Raw genomic sequence first — 17,189 nt, forward strand, 5'->3', positions numbered from 1 at the left:
TGCCTTATCTTATCGCGATAAGATAAACAATCGACGTCATTGCTGCTCCATCACCCAATTTATTTGCTCTTGTTCCCCTCACTCAGTTCTCTCCTCACTTTCACACAACCTCTCTAAATCCGATTCAAATCCTCATCATGGCACCCATTCCCATCTCAATTCTCAGGGCTCTTTCCATCACGGACCCCGCCAAAGCCAGCCTGTCCACCACCGGCCTAGGCTCCGGCTTCACCAGCACCGGCGCCATCCGCGCCACGGTGCCCGGCCCAGACGGCCGCGACGAAGAGCGCCGCTACTTCGTCAAGACCTCCGCCGATGGCACCTCCGCGGCAGAGATGTTCCGCGGGGAGTACGAGTCCCTGAATGCTATCGCCTCGAGCGTGCCGGGCTTCTGCCCACTGGCATTAGCGTGGGGGAGCCTGGACGACGACGACGACGACGACGACGACGCTGCCGACAACGACTCATCCACCTCACCCCCCAAGAAAAAGAGCTACTACCTCCTAACTGAGTACCTCGAACTCGGCGGCAGCGGTCGTCGCACGAATGATTCTTCCTTTACCCTCGCACACCGACTCGCCCAACTCCACTCCACGCCCGCCCCACCGGACCCGGAGACCCGGCGACGACGGTTTGGATTCCCCGTGCCGACATTCTGCGGGGACACGAAGCAGCCGAACCGGTTCTGCGATGACTGGGCGGAGTTCTACGCGGATGAGCGGCTGCGCACGATTCTTGAGAGCTCGGAGCGGCGGAATGGGCGGGACGGCGGGTTACGGGAGTTGGTTGAGCGGACGGCGGGGACGGTCGTGCCCCGGCTGTTGGGGAGGGGGCATTTGGGGGTTGGGGAGGGGATTGTGCCTGTGGTGGTGCATGGGGATCTGTGGAGTGGGAATGCGGGGAGGGGGAGGATTGCGGGTGGACTTGAAAGCGACAAGGCCGGGGATGTGGTCTATGATCCCTCGGCGTGCTATGCGCACAGCGAGTTTGAGCTGGGGATTATGCGGATGTTCGGTGGGTTTGGAGCCAAGTTCTTTGAGGAGTATCACAGGTTGGTGCCGAAGACGGAGCCGGTGGAGGAGTATGAGGATCGGGTGAGGTTGTATGAGTTGTATGTTCTTCTGCCTACGTGCTGATCAATGGGATTGGATAGGGCTGACTTGCTACAGGTATCATCATCTGAATCATCATGCGATCTTTGGGGCGGGGTATCGGTCGGGGGCTGTGTCGATTATGGAGAAGTTGCTGAAGAAATATGGCTGAATGAGGTGATTGAGGCAATTGAGTTAGGAGGGAGATTGAGTGATGGCTGTAATTGACAATGACTCTGTAGCTCAGCTATCAAGCTATAGTTCTGGATTAATAATCTTATCTGATGACACCATCGATTGTCATTATTTATTCCCCTCTTCTCCTCCTTGACCTTGCATTCTGCATCTTCCAACCATAACCATCAATCCCCCAATTGAATTGAGATTATTCCCCTCGTCAACATGCCAGTCCCCGATGCCGATATCCACCCCGAGGCCACTGGCCCCGCCAAAGCTCTAGTCGCCAACCACCAAGCCGAACAGCCCCTGAAGTTCTATGCGGGGTGGTTCTGTCCGTGAGTCTCTCCGTCTAGACTACCTTATCTATCTATACTGCCAATACACTAACTCACGCCTCCCAGCTTCGGTATTCACCCACCCACCCACCATCCTACTCCCCAACCCCAATACCCAAACTAAACAAAAACCCCCAGTCCAACGCGTCTGGCTCGCCCTCGAAGAGAAACAGATCCCGTACCAATACATCGAAGTGAACCCCTACCACAAACAACCCTCCTTCCTCGCCCTGAACCCGCGCGGCCTCGTCCCGACCATCACCTCCCCGGATACCTCCTCCACTGCGCGCCCGCTCTACGAGTCCACCGTCATCCTCGAATACCTCGAAGAAGCCTACCCGACGCACACGCCCGCCCTCCTCCCGCAGGACCCGTACCTCCGCGCCCGCGCCCGCATCTGGATCGACTACGTCACCTCCCGCATCATCCCCGCATTCCACCGCTTCCTCCAGCATCAGCCCCTGCCCTCCTCGTCCCAGGGGGGTAATACAGGGGAGGATGAGCTCCAGACCCTCCGCGCGGAGTTTCTAGCCACGCTGAAGGAATTCACGCGGGAGCTGCACCCGCAGGGCCCGTACTTCCTGGGCGAGGAGTTGAGTCTGGTGGATGTGGTACTCGCGCCGTGGGCGGTTCGGTTGTGGGTGTTTGATGAGTTTAAGGGGGGGTTGGGGGTTCCGGCGCCGGGGCAGGCGGGGAGTGAGGAGGAGGAAGGGGTGTGGGAGCGGTGGCGGCGGTGGGTGGCGGCTGTGGAGGGGAGGAGGAGTGTGAGGGAGACGCTGAGTGAGAGGGACTGGTATTTGCCGATTTATCGGCGCTATGCGGAGGATAAGGCGCAGAGTGAGTTGGCGAGGGCTGTGCGGAAGGGGAGGGGGGTGCCTTGATTGGGTTCGGGGGAGGAGGGGTGGATGGTGGTTATGGTGGGTGTGGTATGTGCTTGGTGTCTAGTCTAGGTCTAGGGCTAGATGGTATAAGACTTGTGGAACAGGTGAAGGAGATATCATTGGGAATTATCTATCTAATCAAACACTGGAAATGTCCCTCCCAGCCAGGCATACTCTTACGCGGAAACCGTTTGGCTTCGATGATTACCACCTTCTGCCAACGGCCCATCACATTATGGTTGTGAAGCACATTTGCCGTGTATCTGGCCCTCTGGTGTGTGTATGACTCTCGTTCCACGCCATCACCAGCGTGGAGGTGAAAAGTTAGTGTTGCGGAATTCTAAGCCAGCAGTGGTCGCACTGCTTGCTCATATGGGTGATGTCCATTCTGCGCAAGATGAATAATGTGTTCGCATGAATGCGCATCCTAGAAATACTGGAGTTCTCAAACCCCTCACATCTTGTGTCCAATGTCAGAAGTTCGTCGCGCGAAAAGCCAGCTTAAAGTGTACTACTGTAAGTGTCACACAATCAGTAAGTTGAAGACTTTCGAACCCGGTTGAGCTGTACTCCAGTAAACTGCCAGCTTGTCTCCTGGCAAGGGCTCAGTGCTTCATCTGTACATCGCTATCGATCGATTGTGGACATTAGCCAAGATGTGCGCTTTGTGCAGGCTGCTTGGCCGTCATAATGGTTCCCGGGGTATATAGGAGTAGTGCATTGCTGCAGCGTTGCATAGTAACCTTATCCTCGAGAGCATAGACTCCTATACATCATGCAGACCTCTGGCTGCCCTGTTCATTGGCAGCCATAAGAAGCAAGGCCAGATGCCGAGGCAGACGGAACTGTGGAGATGATCGTATGAGACTCGCCGAGTCCATGATATACATGCAGGTACAACTTCGCAGGGGTTGCAAAAGGACCACAACCGGTCGCTAATCCCTGCGCCGTTGTACAGAATCATGCACGGCTCAAAGCTTAGAAGCTGTACCATTGCCAATTCGATGGAGTTTTCGGGTTTGAATTGCAACCTGTTCAACAGCCATGTAGCAGTGCAGCAGTGGTAGAATGTTGATAGGTTCCACTTCTAGTGGAAATTCTTACAGGCTTTCATGTGGTTGAGCCATGTTCATCATCCCATCGCAAATCATAACCAGGCTTCGATTTTCCATAGCACCTAGTGCTGCAGAAACGAAATCCCCGAGGGAGGACTGATGTTGTTTCAGGTGTCCAGAAGGTCAGCCGAGCAACGAAGGCCGCTGCATCATTTTGTTTGAAGTTTGTGGCACTCTCGCGCAGTGAGGAAGTACGTTAAAAGCCAAATCACGCAGCTGCAACCTCCATCCCGTTCGAAAGGGATCGCTTGAAGGGGTCAGCATTGCGTTCGGTAATTTGCATCGGATAGGTCTTAGTTTCTTCATGAAGACCTTTGGCTCTGCAGATGGAGGCGTCCGAGATAGTAGGAATCATCCCTCCATTGCCATCTCTCGGACTTTGACTCTTGCTCCGCCTGCGGAACGGCAGGGACCCGTATAGAAACTTTCCATACATCTCAATGCAGACACAAAAGCTGCCCAAGCGTAAGGCCGCTCCGTCGCTCCGTTCGATTTCCGAATCTACGGCCACACACCGAATCAGCAACTTCATCGGGATGCTCTGGCACAGGGATGGAGGGGTAAATAGGATTCGACACTGCGGGTTCCCCGGATAGAGCTCCGTATAATCCTTCTGGTGGGTGATCACCCATGAACGTGTGGTAGCTCAGCGCGTTCGACCGTGACCATTTCTCTTATGAGGTTCTCAACGAAACTACTATCATGCACCTGCCCAACATGCCTATAAAGCTGTTAAGTCAGTCAAGCCCACGCATGATGTTGATTGAACTCACTCTAAGCGTCGCCAGGGTTTGGCGAAGCAATGACAGAGCAACCGAGGATACCAGGGGGGTGCTGGAGGAACAGAGGAGAGACACGGGCGAGACATGCTTGTATGCAAGGTACTGGTCTGTGTCCCCCTTCTGCAAGCGGTCCTGGAGCGTTGCGAAGTCTCCATTGCAGTCCTTGAGACTTCGATGGGTCCGACGCGGACAGGTATACCGATGGCCTGTGCAAAACGCTGACGAGCTTCGTGGGATATCGGCTCTGAATTCAGTGCTCGATAGCTTGTTTTCCCTGTGATTATGGGTTGATATCCGCGGCCGCACTACTGCATCGATCCAAGCTTTCTTTCCTGTGGCATGAGTTAGAGCCATGCAGTATAATAGGTTTGAATGACGCTCACTGCGTCAAAATTGATGCTTGAGGATTTAGACGCCGGTTTATGGTTGATGAATACCACAAATGTATGTTTGGGGTAGTTGTTCCAGTGTGTGATTACTACGAGCCTATTGGGCTTCCTCATGGGTGCTGGCCACTGAGTAGAGAAGCAGATCGGATATGAACTGTCTCTCTGGCGCTCAGAGGGCTTCCGAATCAAGATCTTCGTCTAGATGATAAGTTATTGCTGCATAACATGGTGCGTGGCCGTGAGTATAGTAGAGAGAGAAGAAAGGATGATGAAGATGGAGGATGGAAAGCTGGAAGGAAAGATAGAAGAAATGAAGCTTGGTAGATGGGAGACTTGGAAGATGGAAGAGAGGAAGAGGAGAAGGAGATCGCACAGTTTTGAGAAAAGATTGGTGATTGCGGCGGAAGCGAAATGGGTGAAGAGGTTGATCCAGGCTTGGTGGTTGTGAATAAGACAATAGCCATGGGAATCGATAATTTAGAATGGGAATGGTTCTACTGTATTCACAGGGCTGAGTTTGGGACACGCAGTGGTTGCAAGTTCTTGGAGAACCACATAATCGACTGAATATCAGGGTTATAGGTGAATTGATCCAGAATCACAGCAGTTTATTGAATTATCTAAAGCCTCTGGGAACACTCTATAATCACAAGATGTTAGGCAAGATGTTGGGCACAAGCTAGTTCAATGGCAAGCCATACTAAGCCTTCACTCTCAAAGAGAATGCTCCCGTCAATCTCAAGTCGCGAGAGCTTGCTCCAACATAGACCTGGTATTTCCCAGAAGCAACAAGCCATTGCTGAGCAGCCACGTCCCAGTATGAAATGTCGCGACGACGCAGGTTGAACGTAACAAGAGACTCCTGTCCTGCCCGTAGTTCAACACGCTCAAATCCGCGGAGCTGACGAACAGGTTGATCTGCGGCATCTGGGAAGCCAAGGTACAGCTGGGGAACCTCCGCACCTGCAAGCGTGCCATTATTGGTGATGCGCGCAGAGACGGTTCCCACAACGTCCCATAGATCACTGTTTCCACCGACGGTATGGTTACCTCGGGGAGCTTTGGTCGTGGCAGAAGGGGTCTTGATGGCGAGATCCGAGTACTTGAAAGTGGTGTAAGAAAGGCCATGGCCGAATGGGTATCTGGGAGTGACGTTCTTGGCGTCGAAATAGCGGTAGTCAATGTAGACTCCTGTGGATGCAGTCAGCGTTATAGGCCAAAGAGCACCGATACCCGAAGATCAACGACGACTTACCCTCAGTAAAGTTGCATCGAGCAGTGTAGCAGAGCTCCACATTGTAATCACTCTCGTTCTTGGCGATAGTGTGGATAAGACGGCCAGAAGGGTTCACATCACCATAGAGAAGGTCCACAATCGCGTTGCCCGACTCTTGGCCCAGAATAGATCCGTAGAGAACTGCCGTCACGTTGTCGTGTTCAATCCACTGGTCCAGCAGTCTGGGCCCAACGGTGTTGACCACAACCACGGTATTATTACAGTTGTCTGCAACCGTGTTCACCATGGTGTCTTGATCCTCGTTATACAGCTCAGTGCGGTCGGCACCCTCACCTGACAGAGCATTGATGAAAACGAGGCAGACATCCGAGTTGGTAGCATAATTGGCATAGGAGGGAGACACGGCGGTACTGTCAGTTCCTTCTTGAATCAGCGTGGATTCTCCACTGGAGCTATAAGTATCGTTCATAATCCATCGCATCATAGTTGCATCTTGCGCAGCTCTGATAGTTAGGGCAACGTAAGGGGTAATCACGTAAGGAACAGATGCCTGTCCAGAGCCTGTGCCGGTGGCCAAATGGCCTTGGTAGGTCGGGCCAGACCCTTCGACGTTCATGGCAGCATTCGGACCTCCCATGACCGGGCCAGCATGGGCTCCAAAAACACTCATCACACGGGGCTTTTTCAACGGAAGAGTGCCTTCATTCTTCAGCAAAGCCATCGACTTGGCTCCGTTCTCGCGGATCAGCTTGGAATGATTGCCTCGTACGTCCACATAGGCATCCTGATCTTGCATCGCAGGTTGAAGGCCGTTGTCCAGATTGACATGGTAATACCCAATAAGGTTTCTAATTGTCATGTCGTTCAAACGGGCCTCGGTGAGGGTACCATTCGACAGAAGAGTCTTCATTGTAGAAGTGCTCCAGATGCTGTTCGAGCCATAGTCCTCGCCGCCTAATGCTGATCCTTCGGCGCTGTTTTGCCCATTCATGTCGGGCCAGACCAGACCCGGAAAGCCAAGCTCTGTCTTGAGCGTCTTCATCAGGAGATCCGAGTTTTCGCAGCTGTAAGTGCCATTGACTTTGGTCATTGCGCACATGACGGCGCCAAGACCATTCTTCACTGCATCGTAGAATGGCCAGAGGTATGTTTCGTGCAAGGTTTTGTCGTCTGCGTTGGAGGAATAGGGTGCCGAGTCGGAGTCCGAGGAGACAGTAGCACGCCGACTGAATGAACCGGAAGGCTGGGGCCCAGGCGATGAAGAGTTGGAACCACCAAAGCCCATTCCCCCGGGAGGCATTCCTCCTCCACTTGCACCACCGGGGCCACCACCACCACCACCACCACCACCACCACCGCCGCCGCCGCCGCCACTGGAAGTCCGGTTGGTTTCTTGCTCGTAAAGAAGAAAGTGCTAGCAAATGGCGCAGTTAGAGTCAGCAAGCCCATAGTTACATTGTCCATGGATCATCTTACTTTGCCACCGGGGATCACTCCAGCATCGACATAACCCTTGGTAGACAGGCCAGTAGCCAGGCCATTTAGATAGGGATCAGGGCCGAATCCCTCGACATTACGACCACCCCAAGGAGTACGACCCATTGGCTGAGAAGTAGGACCAGCAACCACCTGAATGCCTTTGTTGTAGAACTCCGACCCAACTGCTTTGGCTTGAGCATAGATGGCGTCGCGGTCCCAAGTCATAGCCAAAGCGGAGGACAAGCTGAAAGCAGAGACAAAGAAATAGTTCTGAAGACCCATATCCCCATCAAGGAACTCTAGGGCACTGAAGTTGCCATTGGACGAGCTAACACTGCTACCGGTGATCAAAGCCAGCTTCTGATCAGTAGTCAGTCCTGCAACGAAGGCAGATGCCTTTTCATATGCAGCCTCCCAGTCACCCAGCGTTACTATTCGTTGTTTAGCATGCTTCCAAGAATCATGATACATGGCCAGTCTACTTACCACCATTGGCCTTGAGTAGACCCGATGTTGAAGGATTCGTGGCGCTTGTCAAGCCAAGCAAGGCTGCCGTTACGGCAAATGAGATGAATCTCATCGTACCAGAAAAATATAAGAAAATGAAATCAATGAATGACTTTAGTCAGATGGGAGTATATGAATGAAAGAGCGAGTATGGCCAGCCAGTGGGAATGTGTAGAGATTCCTGACATCTTCTACGTAGGCGCATGGCTCCATTTATAGTCCACATCTCTCGCAGTCTCCGTCAACCCTTCTTGTCCTCAAGCACTGTCCTTGTATGACAAAAGAGAAGACGCTCCGACATTCGTGGTATGAAGTCCCTAAGTATTACGACGCGAGGCCCACCAGCAGTCTATCTGAACAGGTAATGTTCAAGGGCATCATTTATTCCTATAGCCGATGCGGCAGTCGCAGGGTCGCGACTCGCAACATCTAGTCTGCGCCGGACGCCAAGTCGGATAAGCCGAGCGCGCGCGGGTGGTAAAAACCATAGCAAAACGCCGAGACGAGGAGCTGAAGACGGCAGTCTGGCTTATTACGGCATCCCGAAACCCCAGGTGACGCGTCACATCCAGTGATTGAAACCCACCGGCTCAGTCGCTTCTTGGAGTGAGCGCATCCACATGTTAGAAAGATAGGCTATGCTCTAAGACTCTCGCTGTTATTGGAGGTTGGACCGCAAAATTCCCATTAGTCAGCGGAAGGTATGTCGCATCAACTTAGGGTCAGGGACCAACAAGCCTCGGATGACCCAAATCGTGTACTGTCAGGTTCGCAATAGTATCACGCGAATGTAGAGGCTTCAGTGAAATAAGCATAAGGAGCTAGTGAGCTTGTTCCGTGCTCACAGATAGGGCTGGCTAGTTTAGGCTGCTGGCGACCACCCACATGGTTCCGAAGCACCGTGTCTCAATGGTCTATCGTCTCGTCATTGTCCTAATCGAAGGGACGAGGAGATAGCTCAGGGTCGACGCCATAGTCCCTTGATGTGTCCTGTTGTTGTCGGGAAATCCTGCTTATCGTGTACTGCAAATCGAAGCAGTAAATGCAGGCACATAATGAGATCTAATTCCTCAATGAGTCTTGGAGGATGTCGGTCAACGGTCCTTGGAGACCGAGGAATGGCCCTGGTTCGGCAAGCCCATTAGCATAAGTTCTAGGATGCATGAAGAAACAGGTAGACTCCAGCTTGAGCTTGCTATAATAGACACGCCAATCAAATGCGCGTAGTTCATCATGCACGATAACAAGCTGGTGGGTCAAAGATGCATATCCAGCTAAGATATGGATGAACTTGAGCTTGTAAGTTACTTGGTGACTTGTTGGAGAAACGAAGTAACCGAAATTGGCAAGAAGACAACCTCTATTCACGTGATCAGCGCATCCGCCGCATCATCATCATCGGTCGTCATCCAGCGATTTCCAATTGCGACGAGTCCTTATAAAAGCGTTGCTATGGAATTACTTTACAGACGACGGACGGAGTCCCTTTTCTCTGAATTACTTTGACAATAACCGCTTCCAAGATCCACTGGCTCGCTGAGATCCGATCCGCTGTCAAAGTCACACACTCTGTGCCTGGAGAACCAGACAAAAGTAGATATGTCACTGCAATGATTGTACCGTGACGAGAACAGTGGGAACCCCCAAGAATAAGAAATGGATCGTTCTCCAGGTGGGAAAATTTACAAGGGAAAAGAAGATACAAGAAAGTAACCCGTGATGTTGCTTCTGGGGGGGGGTGGAAAGTTGATTAATGCAGGTCTGTTCTCCCCTCCCCCCCTCTCCTCTGTCTGTCTCTTTCAACCCCCCCCCCCCCCTCCCTTCCCTTCCCTTCCTACCCCCATTTTTCCCTCCCCGCTTCGTTGAGAAACTCCATCCCCCCCCCTTCAACCGTCCAATGCTCACCGGACTTCTTTGTCAACCTCAATTTACATTTTTTAACATCCAGAAGAGAGCCTCATCCCCACCGGTCCTTCATACAACGGATACTATTCCACCACGCCTGTCTGTCGGCTTTGTGTTGTAGCTCCGAAACAGGGACCTAGGGGTGCCCTTTTGAGCTGCAGGTTGCGAATCCCCGTTCCTCGATTTGAATTTCGCCAGTTATCCCACCGCCACACTCCTTCAAGCGACTTGAACTTTGACCTCATCCCCGTCTCGAAAATTGTGTTATTCTTTGTATCAAACACTCCGCTCTCTAACCTGCCGAACGGCGGCCTGGACGCCATGAATAGTTCCACTTCTTCCCCTACCTCCGTGCTTGCTACAAACACCTCTTCCCGAACAAATTCTTCCGCATCCACCGCAGGTACCAAACGCAAGCGCAATGTCGTAGGGAAATACTATGCCGTCAAAGCGGGCTATCAGCCGGGGGTTTACTACAGCTGGACCGATTGCCTGACCCAGGTAACTGGGTACAAGGGAGCCGTTTGTAAGTCGTGAACGACCCTAGTCGCGCGGTCGCTGACTGACAACCATACCAGTCCAGGCATTTTCTTCTTTCGATGATGCGAAAGCCTTTCTCACGGGGGCCACCGTTGGCGCCGGTCGCGGCGGAAACAACTCAAGCTCCGATCCCCCCAGATATTACGGCGTCCAGCGCGGGAGAGTGCCCGGGGTCTACACCGACTGGTCAAAGGCGCAGGAACAGATCAAAGGGTTCACCAAGCCGCGATACAAGAAATTTGCGACCAGAGAGGAAGCCGAGGCATTCGTGAACGAAGACCAAGGAAATAGCGCCACTTTCGCAAAGGCCGCTAAGTTATCGGGGGCGCCAGGTCTGACAGACGCGGTCCCGACGGATGCGCATGGCGTGGCTTATGAGCCAGGAACCGGACCTTTACCTCCTGGGACCACGGACGGATTTGATCCGAATGTGCTTCTGGATCCCACCACTGGGAAAGTGATCTACAAATCTGCGGACCAGAAGGCTGCCACAAAGCTGAAGTCGAATGGCCCCCCGGGGATGTTGCGCATCTACACCGACGGTAGTTCCCTCAAGAACGGGAGAGCGCTGGCTTCAGCGGGTGTGGGCGTATATTTCGGCCCAGGAGATTCAAGGTTAGTGACTCACCAAGAGATCATCTGTGTCCTTTCGAGCTCCCGGCCGCAACACGCTAAGATCGCAATGTTCCACTAACTCTTCATCACTCAGCAGAAATGTGTCCGAGCCTCTACAGGGTAGCCGTCAAACAAACCAACGAGCGGAATTGACTGCAATCCTTCGAGCTCTTGAAATTGCTCCCCGCCATCGGGATGTGACCATCTTCACAGATAGCCAGTATTCCATCAAGTGCGTGACAGTCTGGTATCGCAAATGGCGACAGAATAATTGGATGACAGTGGGCAACAAACCGGTGGACAACAAAGATCTGGTCGAGTCGATTTTGTCCAAAATTGACGAGCGCAACGAGCTGAAAGTCCAGACCTTATTCGAATGGGTGAAAGGCCACAGCTCGCATCCGGGCAACGAAGCTGCCGACCGCCTGGCTGTGAATGGCGCCCAACGTGGAGTGGCCGAGAAGGCTGCGGCGATGGCAGCAGCAGCCAAAGAGATCCCGGATGATCTGTTTGATGATGATAATGACGATGACGACGATTTCTAATGGAGGATCTACTCAGCTGAATCCTGGATGGAATGATGCATTGAACAATGCTCCGAGCTGGTCTGCTGTTGTGATGTTGTGATGTTGTGATACTTGATTTGCGTTACATTCGAGTAACTCCGTTATACCTTCAATGTGTATTTAGCTTTCTACACCGACAGAATACCCCTGGAGGGAGAGATACCAATGGACTACACTGGATGCTTAGCTGCCCAAATGTTGATTTCTGAAAACATCATGGATGTGGATGGGTCAGTGCATACCTACATCAGCCTACTTTAAAGGAAACTTTAGGCTCAAAGCGGAATGGGAGTTTGCTTTAGGTAGTTTAGTACTCCGTAGTTAGCGGGTTAGTAGTTACCGTACCTTAGGTAGTTGGCCAAGCCTTAAAAAATAATGGCCGGGATTTTCCTCCCACTACCGAACTGGCCCTCAAACCTAACCTCTCCACACTCCGGATTACCTTGTCACGATATCTATTTAGGACCTCGTCAGGACCTCATCAGGACCTCACTCGTTCCCTGAGCTGATTGCTTTGGCACTCTTACCCTCTTTTTGCTCTGTGGCACCCTCTCTTGCCATCGAGTCTAAACCCCGCTCACTGCTTGCTTTGCCCCACCAGCCGCTGTTCGGGCTGCTGCGAAATCCTCGATTGATCGAATGATCCAAGGACACCCCCACGCAGTTAGAAGTGCTCTTGCTATGATTGAATAACACGTGCTTGTGGACGCTTACATACTTAGACGCTCAGAAGAACAAATAGCGACAAAATTGTCTCAAAGCTGGTAGTTCTCATCCGGAGACCGATTGCCACCCATGCCTACCCTATCGTTGATCAATTTCAACATAGTCTGTGCGACGTTAGGAGGATTCATCTCCCTCTTTGGACTAGTCTCCTACTTATTCAAGGAGAGATTATACCTATCTGAAGCCTGTGCGTCAGCTCCTTGGACAACACTTGATGCGCCAAACCCAAGACTGACACCTCGTAGTAATCTCCTTGCTTGCCGGAGTCATCTTCTCCCCGCATGCCGCCAACTTCATTCGACCCGAGGAGTATGCCCTTGGGTCGGAGCAGAACCTGGGGGAAATCACCATGTACTTCACCCGGCTTGTTCTAGGGGTCCAGCTCGTCCTAGCCGGGGTGCAGCTCCCCAAACGGTACCTGCAGCTGGAATGGAGGAGTCTATCTCTGCTCCTGGGACCGGGCATGGCGGCCATGTGGATGTGCAGCAGTCTAGTTATCTGGGCCATGGTCCCGGATTTCCCGTTCTTGCATGCCCTCGTCGTGGCCGCCTGTATCACCCCGACGGACCCGGTGCTTTCCAACTCGATCGTCAAGGGGAAATTCGCCGATAAGCATGTGCCCCGTCCGCTGCAGCGCATCATCGTCGCGGAGTCCGGGGCCAATGACGGCCTGGGGTACCCATTCCTGTATTTCGGCCTGTATCTGCTCAAGTATGTCGAGATGGGAGGTGAGGCCTACAGTGGTGGTGCGGGGAAGGCCATAGGGTTATGGTTCTATGAGACCTGGGCGTATACCGTGCTCTTGAGTGTGGTCTATGGCATCACGGTTGGATGGATCTCCCGCGAGCTGCTCCATTGGGCAGAGGAGCATCATTACGTGGATCGAGAGAGTTTTCTCGTTTTCGCGATCGCTCTTTCGGTAGGTTTGAGTGTGTTCCGAATTGCGTACATTGCTGATTACGGTTGCAGCTGTTCATTGTCGGTACTTGTGGATTGATTGGGACCGATGATTTGCTTGCCTGCTTCGTGGCTGGTAATGTGTTCACGCAAGAGTAAGAGACCACTTTCCTGACGGTTTAGCTGGTACTGACTGATTAGCGACTGGTTTCGACTCGAGACGATGGATGACTCGTTGCAGCCCACTATCGATATGCTTCTCAACTTGGCGGTCTTCATGTGGTTTGGCGCCGTCTGCCCCTGGTCGTCGTTCCTCAACAACAGTGTCATTCCGATTTATCGGTTGATTTTTCTGGGCATCCTGATTCTGCTCGTCCGTCGCATGCCGATTGTATTTGCCATGCACAAGTACATTCACCAGATCGAGCACCTGTACCAAGCGGGGTTTGTGGGCTTTTTCGGACCCATCGGCGTAGGAGCCATTTTCTACTTGTCGGTGTGTCGGGAATTCCTGCAGGGAGTTACAGCCAACGGCACCGTGCGGGAAGACGCGCAGAAGCTTTCCGAGGCAGTCGATGTCATTGTGTGGTTCCTGGTCATCTGCAGCATTGTAAGTCGTACTTTTTATTCCGGCCACGCCTTACTTCCTCGTGGAAACCTGCTCTGTTAACCCAATCTGCAGGTTGTGCACGGCCTCTCCATACCGCTGGCTAAAGCGGGCTACCATCTGCCCCGAACTATTTCGCAGGCTCTCAGCACCAGCGCGACCCAAGAACAAGAACCTATTCCCATTGAAAACATCAGCTTCACCCATAGTACCGCGACGCGCAACTCAGAGTTGTCGCACAGTCGGGGCCGGAAACGCGGTGCTGGTACCACGTCCAGGGATCCACCCCAGCAGACAGTTTTCCAGATTGGCCGCCCGGTGGTTCCGACGGCATCTCCGCGCGATCAAATCGGGGTTGGTGGTGCGGACGAACCCGCTCGGCCGGTGAATCTGGTCACTCATGATAATGAGGCTGGAAATGCGGCTTAAGGTGTGGTGGTGGGGCTGCAGGGGGAGCTGAAGCCTGGAGGTGTGGGGGACTGGCCAACAATGCGCTGTGTGGCTAGTCGATCATAGATTGATACGAGGGCGTAGGGTGGGAGTGGAGATCGTATTGAGAAGAATGTTTGTACATGAAGGTGTCATGATGCTGACGTGAGGCAGATGGAATGAGGGGGACAATTGCTGTATATACCTTATCTTCTGGTTTGTGATTGGAGAAACTGTACGTACTTGGCATAAAATATTGAGGTGACAGTGTGATAGTTCTTTTCCTTGTGCCGATCACAGTGAATGATTTTGGCCGATCAAGTCAGATCGGTGAAGCTTAATCAATAGTTCCACCCACTTGACTTATGTCTCGGTTTCTTAGGAACCCCTCAATTTTCAGCTTCCAGCTTCCTGCTTCCCACCTTCTTTTCCTTCTTTTCATGTCATCACACACAACACCATGACCATGGAAGAAGACTACGACACCCCGATCACCATCGTGGGCGCTGGCCCCGTCGGCATGCTTCTGGCCTACCGCCTCAACCAATTCAACGTCCCCTTCCTCATCGCCGATCAGAACACCCAGACCACCAAATGGCCCAAGATGGATCTGACCAACTGTCGCTCCATGGAGATCCTGCGCGTTATGGGTCTGGCCGACGACTACCGCGCCCAGGAAAACAGCGTGCCTGTCTCCACCGACTTCGACACGCAGTTCGTGACCCGGATCATCGGACCAGAGAGCAAGCTCCTAGGCACTTGGGTAAGCTCAATCCCAACACACTCACTTCGCATCACCCTCTGTCTCTGTCCCCTATTCAGCCCCAGTCCCACTAACTCACGCGCCAAACAAGCCCGTCCCCTCCGTCGTCACGCAGCGGGAGTCCATCCGCCAGACCAACGACGGCACTCAACCCGCCGAACCGGGCCAGCGCTGCTCGCAGGTCATCTTCGAGGCATGGATCCGGAAGCTCGTCCTCGCGCAAGCGAACACCGGCAACGCGGCGATGCAGATCCGTCTAGGATGGAAGTACCTGCACCACGACGAAGACGCGACGACCGGAGTGGTGTGGACGACCTTCCTCGATGTTGCGACAGGTGTCGAGCATCGCGTGCGCAGTCGCTACCTCGTCGGCACAGATGGAGGAGGCAGTCGCGTGCGTCACGCTGCGGGCATCCGCATGCTCGGGGGACCGATGTACATTTCTCCCTCCCCTCAATCCCAATCCTCCCTCGATCCCCCCATTGACTTGAAGCCCAGGCCCATGCGCTTCTACCTCGTCCACTTCCGCTCCCAGGAACTGGCGCGCTCGTTCCCCTTCGGCCGCTGTTGGCATATCTTCCCCACGAACGGGGGGTTCATCCTCGACCAGGACGATAAGGATACCTTCACCGCGCATTTCCCTATCCACTTGCTCCCGCAGGGGGAGGAGATCGACCCGAAGGACGTGGTGTATCGGACTCTCGGGGGCCCGCTTCCCAGTCAGAAGGCGGTGATCCAGATCGACGAGATCCTAGTGCACAGTGCCTGGACCCCGAATTTCAGTATCGCCGAAACGTATCTTAGTGAGGGTGGGCGAGTCGTGCTTGCGGGTGATGCGGGTGAGTTTTGATTATCTATCCCCTTCCCCTTCCCAGGCTGAAGTATACCTATACCTCGGGACTACACACATTACCTTTCCTGCACTACACCTTCTAATATACCCCCTTCTACCTACCTTCCATAACCCCAACACCTCACACCACCTACTCCATACTAGGATAAGCTCCTAACTAACACAAAACGAAAACCAGCCCACCGCACCCCCCCGCACGGCGGATACGGTCTAAACAGCGGCCTAGCCGACGCCTTCGACCTCGCCTGGCGCCTCGCCGCCCTCACCCAATCTCCAACCCCCTACGGCGGGCCCTTGCTCCTGCGATCGTACACCCTCGACCGGTGTCCGGCCATGATCCGAGCCCTGGCGCGCTCGCACCGCCACCTCCTCGAGCATCTCAAGCTGGCCGCGATGTTCCCGGACCCCGTTGGCATTCTGGAGCGGGACGACGACGACGACCCGGAGGCCGCCGCGCTGAGGCAGAAGATCCGCGCGTTTCTGGAGGGGTCTGGGCCCGAGACGCTGGATCGCGGGGTGGAGTTGGATTTGAGGTACGGGTCTTTTGGGGTTTGGGGGGATGGGAATGAGGATGATGATGCCGAGAAGGAGCGGGCCTGGAAGGCGGAGAGGTATGTTCCTTCGACGAGGCCGGGGCGTAGGGTTCCTCATGTTTTCTTGCGGGGTTTGGAGGGTGGAGGGGGGGATGTGAGCGGGGATGGGGTGCTGGGGAAGGAGAGGAGTATCTATGATGAGTTTGGGTCGGCGTGGAGTCTGGTTCATTTCGTGGAGGAGGAGGGCTCGCTACGGCACGGCGGAGGGGAGGTTGGCTGTGCTGCTGCTACGGCGGGAACGTTTGTCACCGTTTCCGCCACCTTGGGGATGCCGCTCAAGCTGGTGAGGCTGGTCAACGAGACTCATGCGCACCGCGTCTGGGGAGCGAGTTTGGTCCTGGTGCGGCCGGATACTCATGCTGCGTGGCGTGGGCCGTGGAGGCTGGACACGGGGGCTGCAGTTGGCAAGGCGTTGGAGACGGAGCAGGTGGAGGAAATCTTGCGCGTGGTTACTGGACACGAACGCTACAAGGGTTACCAACCGGATCAGGCGCTGGCGAGCGAGGAGGAAAGCTTTCTAAAGCTGGTGGAGCTGTTCCAGCCCGAAGACCAGAGTGTGCATTCGGCGGTGGCCATTGCCGAGGACAAGTAGACAGTGGGAACTTCGCTCTTCCATTGTCCTCCCTCAAATATCCAAGTCAAATTTGTCCATTTACTGCTACAAGAACCATGGTATCTCTTATCTAAACGCATTTTATT

General features: G+C 53.7%; 6 protein-coding genes across 6 annotated transcripts; 5 read left to right on the forward strand and 1 right to left on the reverse strand.

Moving 5' to 3' along the window:
- Positions 1 to 29: 29 nt before the first annotated feature.
- On the forward strand, positions 30 to 1,400 carry BO72DRAFT_413748 (putative fructosamine-3-kinase). The gene is made up of 2 exons (XM_040942515.1): positions 30 to 1,111; positions 1,170 to 1,400. The coding sequence occupies exons 1-2, from the start codon at positions 138 to 140 to the stop codon at positions 1,261 to 1,263; spliced, it is 1,068 nt and encodes a 355-aa protein (XP_040796897.1). The 5' UTR covers positions 30 to 137; the 3' UTR covers positions 1,264 to 1,400.
- Positions 1,401 to 1,493: 93 nt separating this feature from the next.
- BO72DRAFT_472073 (uncharacterized protein) lies at positions 1,494 to 2,773 on the forward strand (the record flags this gene model as incomplete). The annotated part of the gene is made up of 4 exons (XM_040947120.1): positions 1,494 to 1,602; positions 1,745 to 2,443; positions 2,557 to 2,571; positions 2,652 to 2,773. The coding sequence occupies 4 exons, from the start codon at positions 1,494 to 1,496 to the stop codon at positions 2,771 to 2,773; spliced, it is 945 nt and encodes a 314-aa protein (XP_040796898.1).
- A 2,712-nt stretch (positions 2,774 to 5,485) lies between these two features.
- On the reverse strand, positions 5,486 to 8,170 carry BO72DRAFT_413756 (putative beta-glucosidase D; the record flags this gene model as incomplete). Its single annotated transcript, XM_040942516.1, has 4 exons — positions 7,976 to 8,170; positions 7,487 to 7,920; positions 6,029 to 7,424; positions 5,486 to 5,964 (listed from the first exon to the last, which is right to left on the reverse strand). Coding segments are annotated over exons 1-4 (2,403 nt in total), but the record flags the coding sequence as incomplete, so codon positions are not given.
- A 1,439-nt stretch (positions 8,171 to 9,609) lies between these two features.
- BO72DRAFT_256150 (RNA-DNA hybrid ribonuclease) lies at positions 9,610 to 11,592 on the forward strand. Its single transcript, XM_040940087.1, has 5 exons — positions 9,610 to 9,755; positions 9,945 to 10,427; positions 10,480 to 11,056; positions 11,154 to 11,288; positions 11,339 to 11,592. Exons 1-5 carry the CDS (start codon positions 9,716 to 9,718, stop codon positions 11,394 to 11,396), a joined length of 1,293 nt encoding a protein of 430 aa, XP_040796900.1. The 5' UTR covers positions 9,610 to 9,715; the 3' UTR covers positions 11,397 to 11,592.
- An 825-nt stretch (positions 11,593 to 12,417) lies between these two features.
- Positions 12,418 to 14,281, forward strand: BO72DRAFT_388361 (putative Na/H antiporter; the record flags this gene model as incomplete). The annotated part of the gene is made up of 5 exons (XM_040941714.1): positions 12,418 to 12,535; positions 12,594 to 13,267; positions 13,318 to 13,400; positions 13,447 to 13,855; positions 13,928 to 14,281. The coding sequence occupies 5 exons, from the start codon at positions 12,418 to 12,420 to the stop codon at positions 14,279 to 14,281; spliced, it is 1,638 nt and encodes a 545-aa protein (XP_040796901.1).
- Positions 14,282 to 14,885: 604 nt separating this feature from the next.
- Positions 14,886 to 17,082, forward strand: BO72DRAFT_388345 (FAD/NAD(P)-binding domain-containing protein; the record flags this gene model as incomplete). Its single annotated transcript, XM_040941713.1, has 4 exons — positions 14,886 to 15,044; positions 15,136 to 15,479; positions 15,543 to 15,883; positions 16,076 to 17,082. The coding sequence occupies 4 exons, from the start codon at positions 14,886 to 14,888 to the stop codon at positions 17,080 to 17,082; spliced, it is 1,851 nt and encodes a 616-aa protein (XP_040796902.1).
- Between the last annotated feature and the right edge of the window lie 107 nt (positions 17,083 to 17,189).

The sequence above is a fragment of the Aspergillus fijiensis genome, assembly GCF_003184825.1.
Source record: "Aspergillus fijiensis CBS 313.89 unplaced genomic scaffold BO72scaffold_67, whole genome shotgun sequence".
NCBI classification, from domain to species: domain Eukaryota; kingdom Fungi; phylum Ascomycota; class Eurotiomycetes; order Eurotiales; family Aspergillaceae; genus Aspergillus; species Aspergillus fijiensis.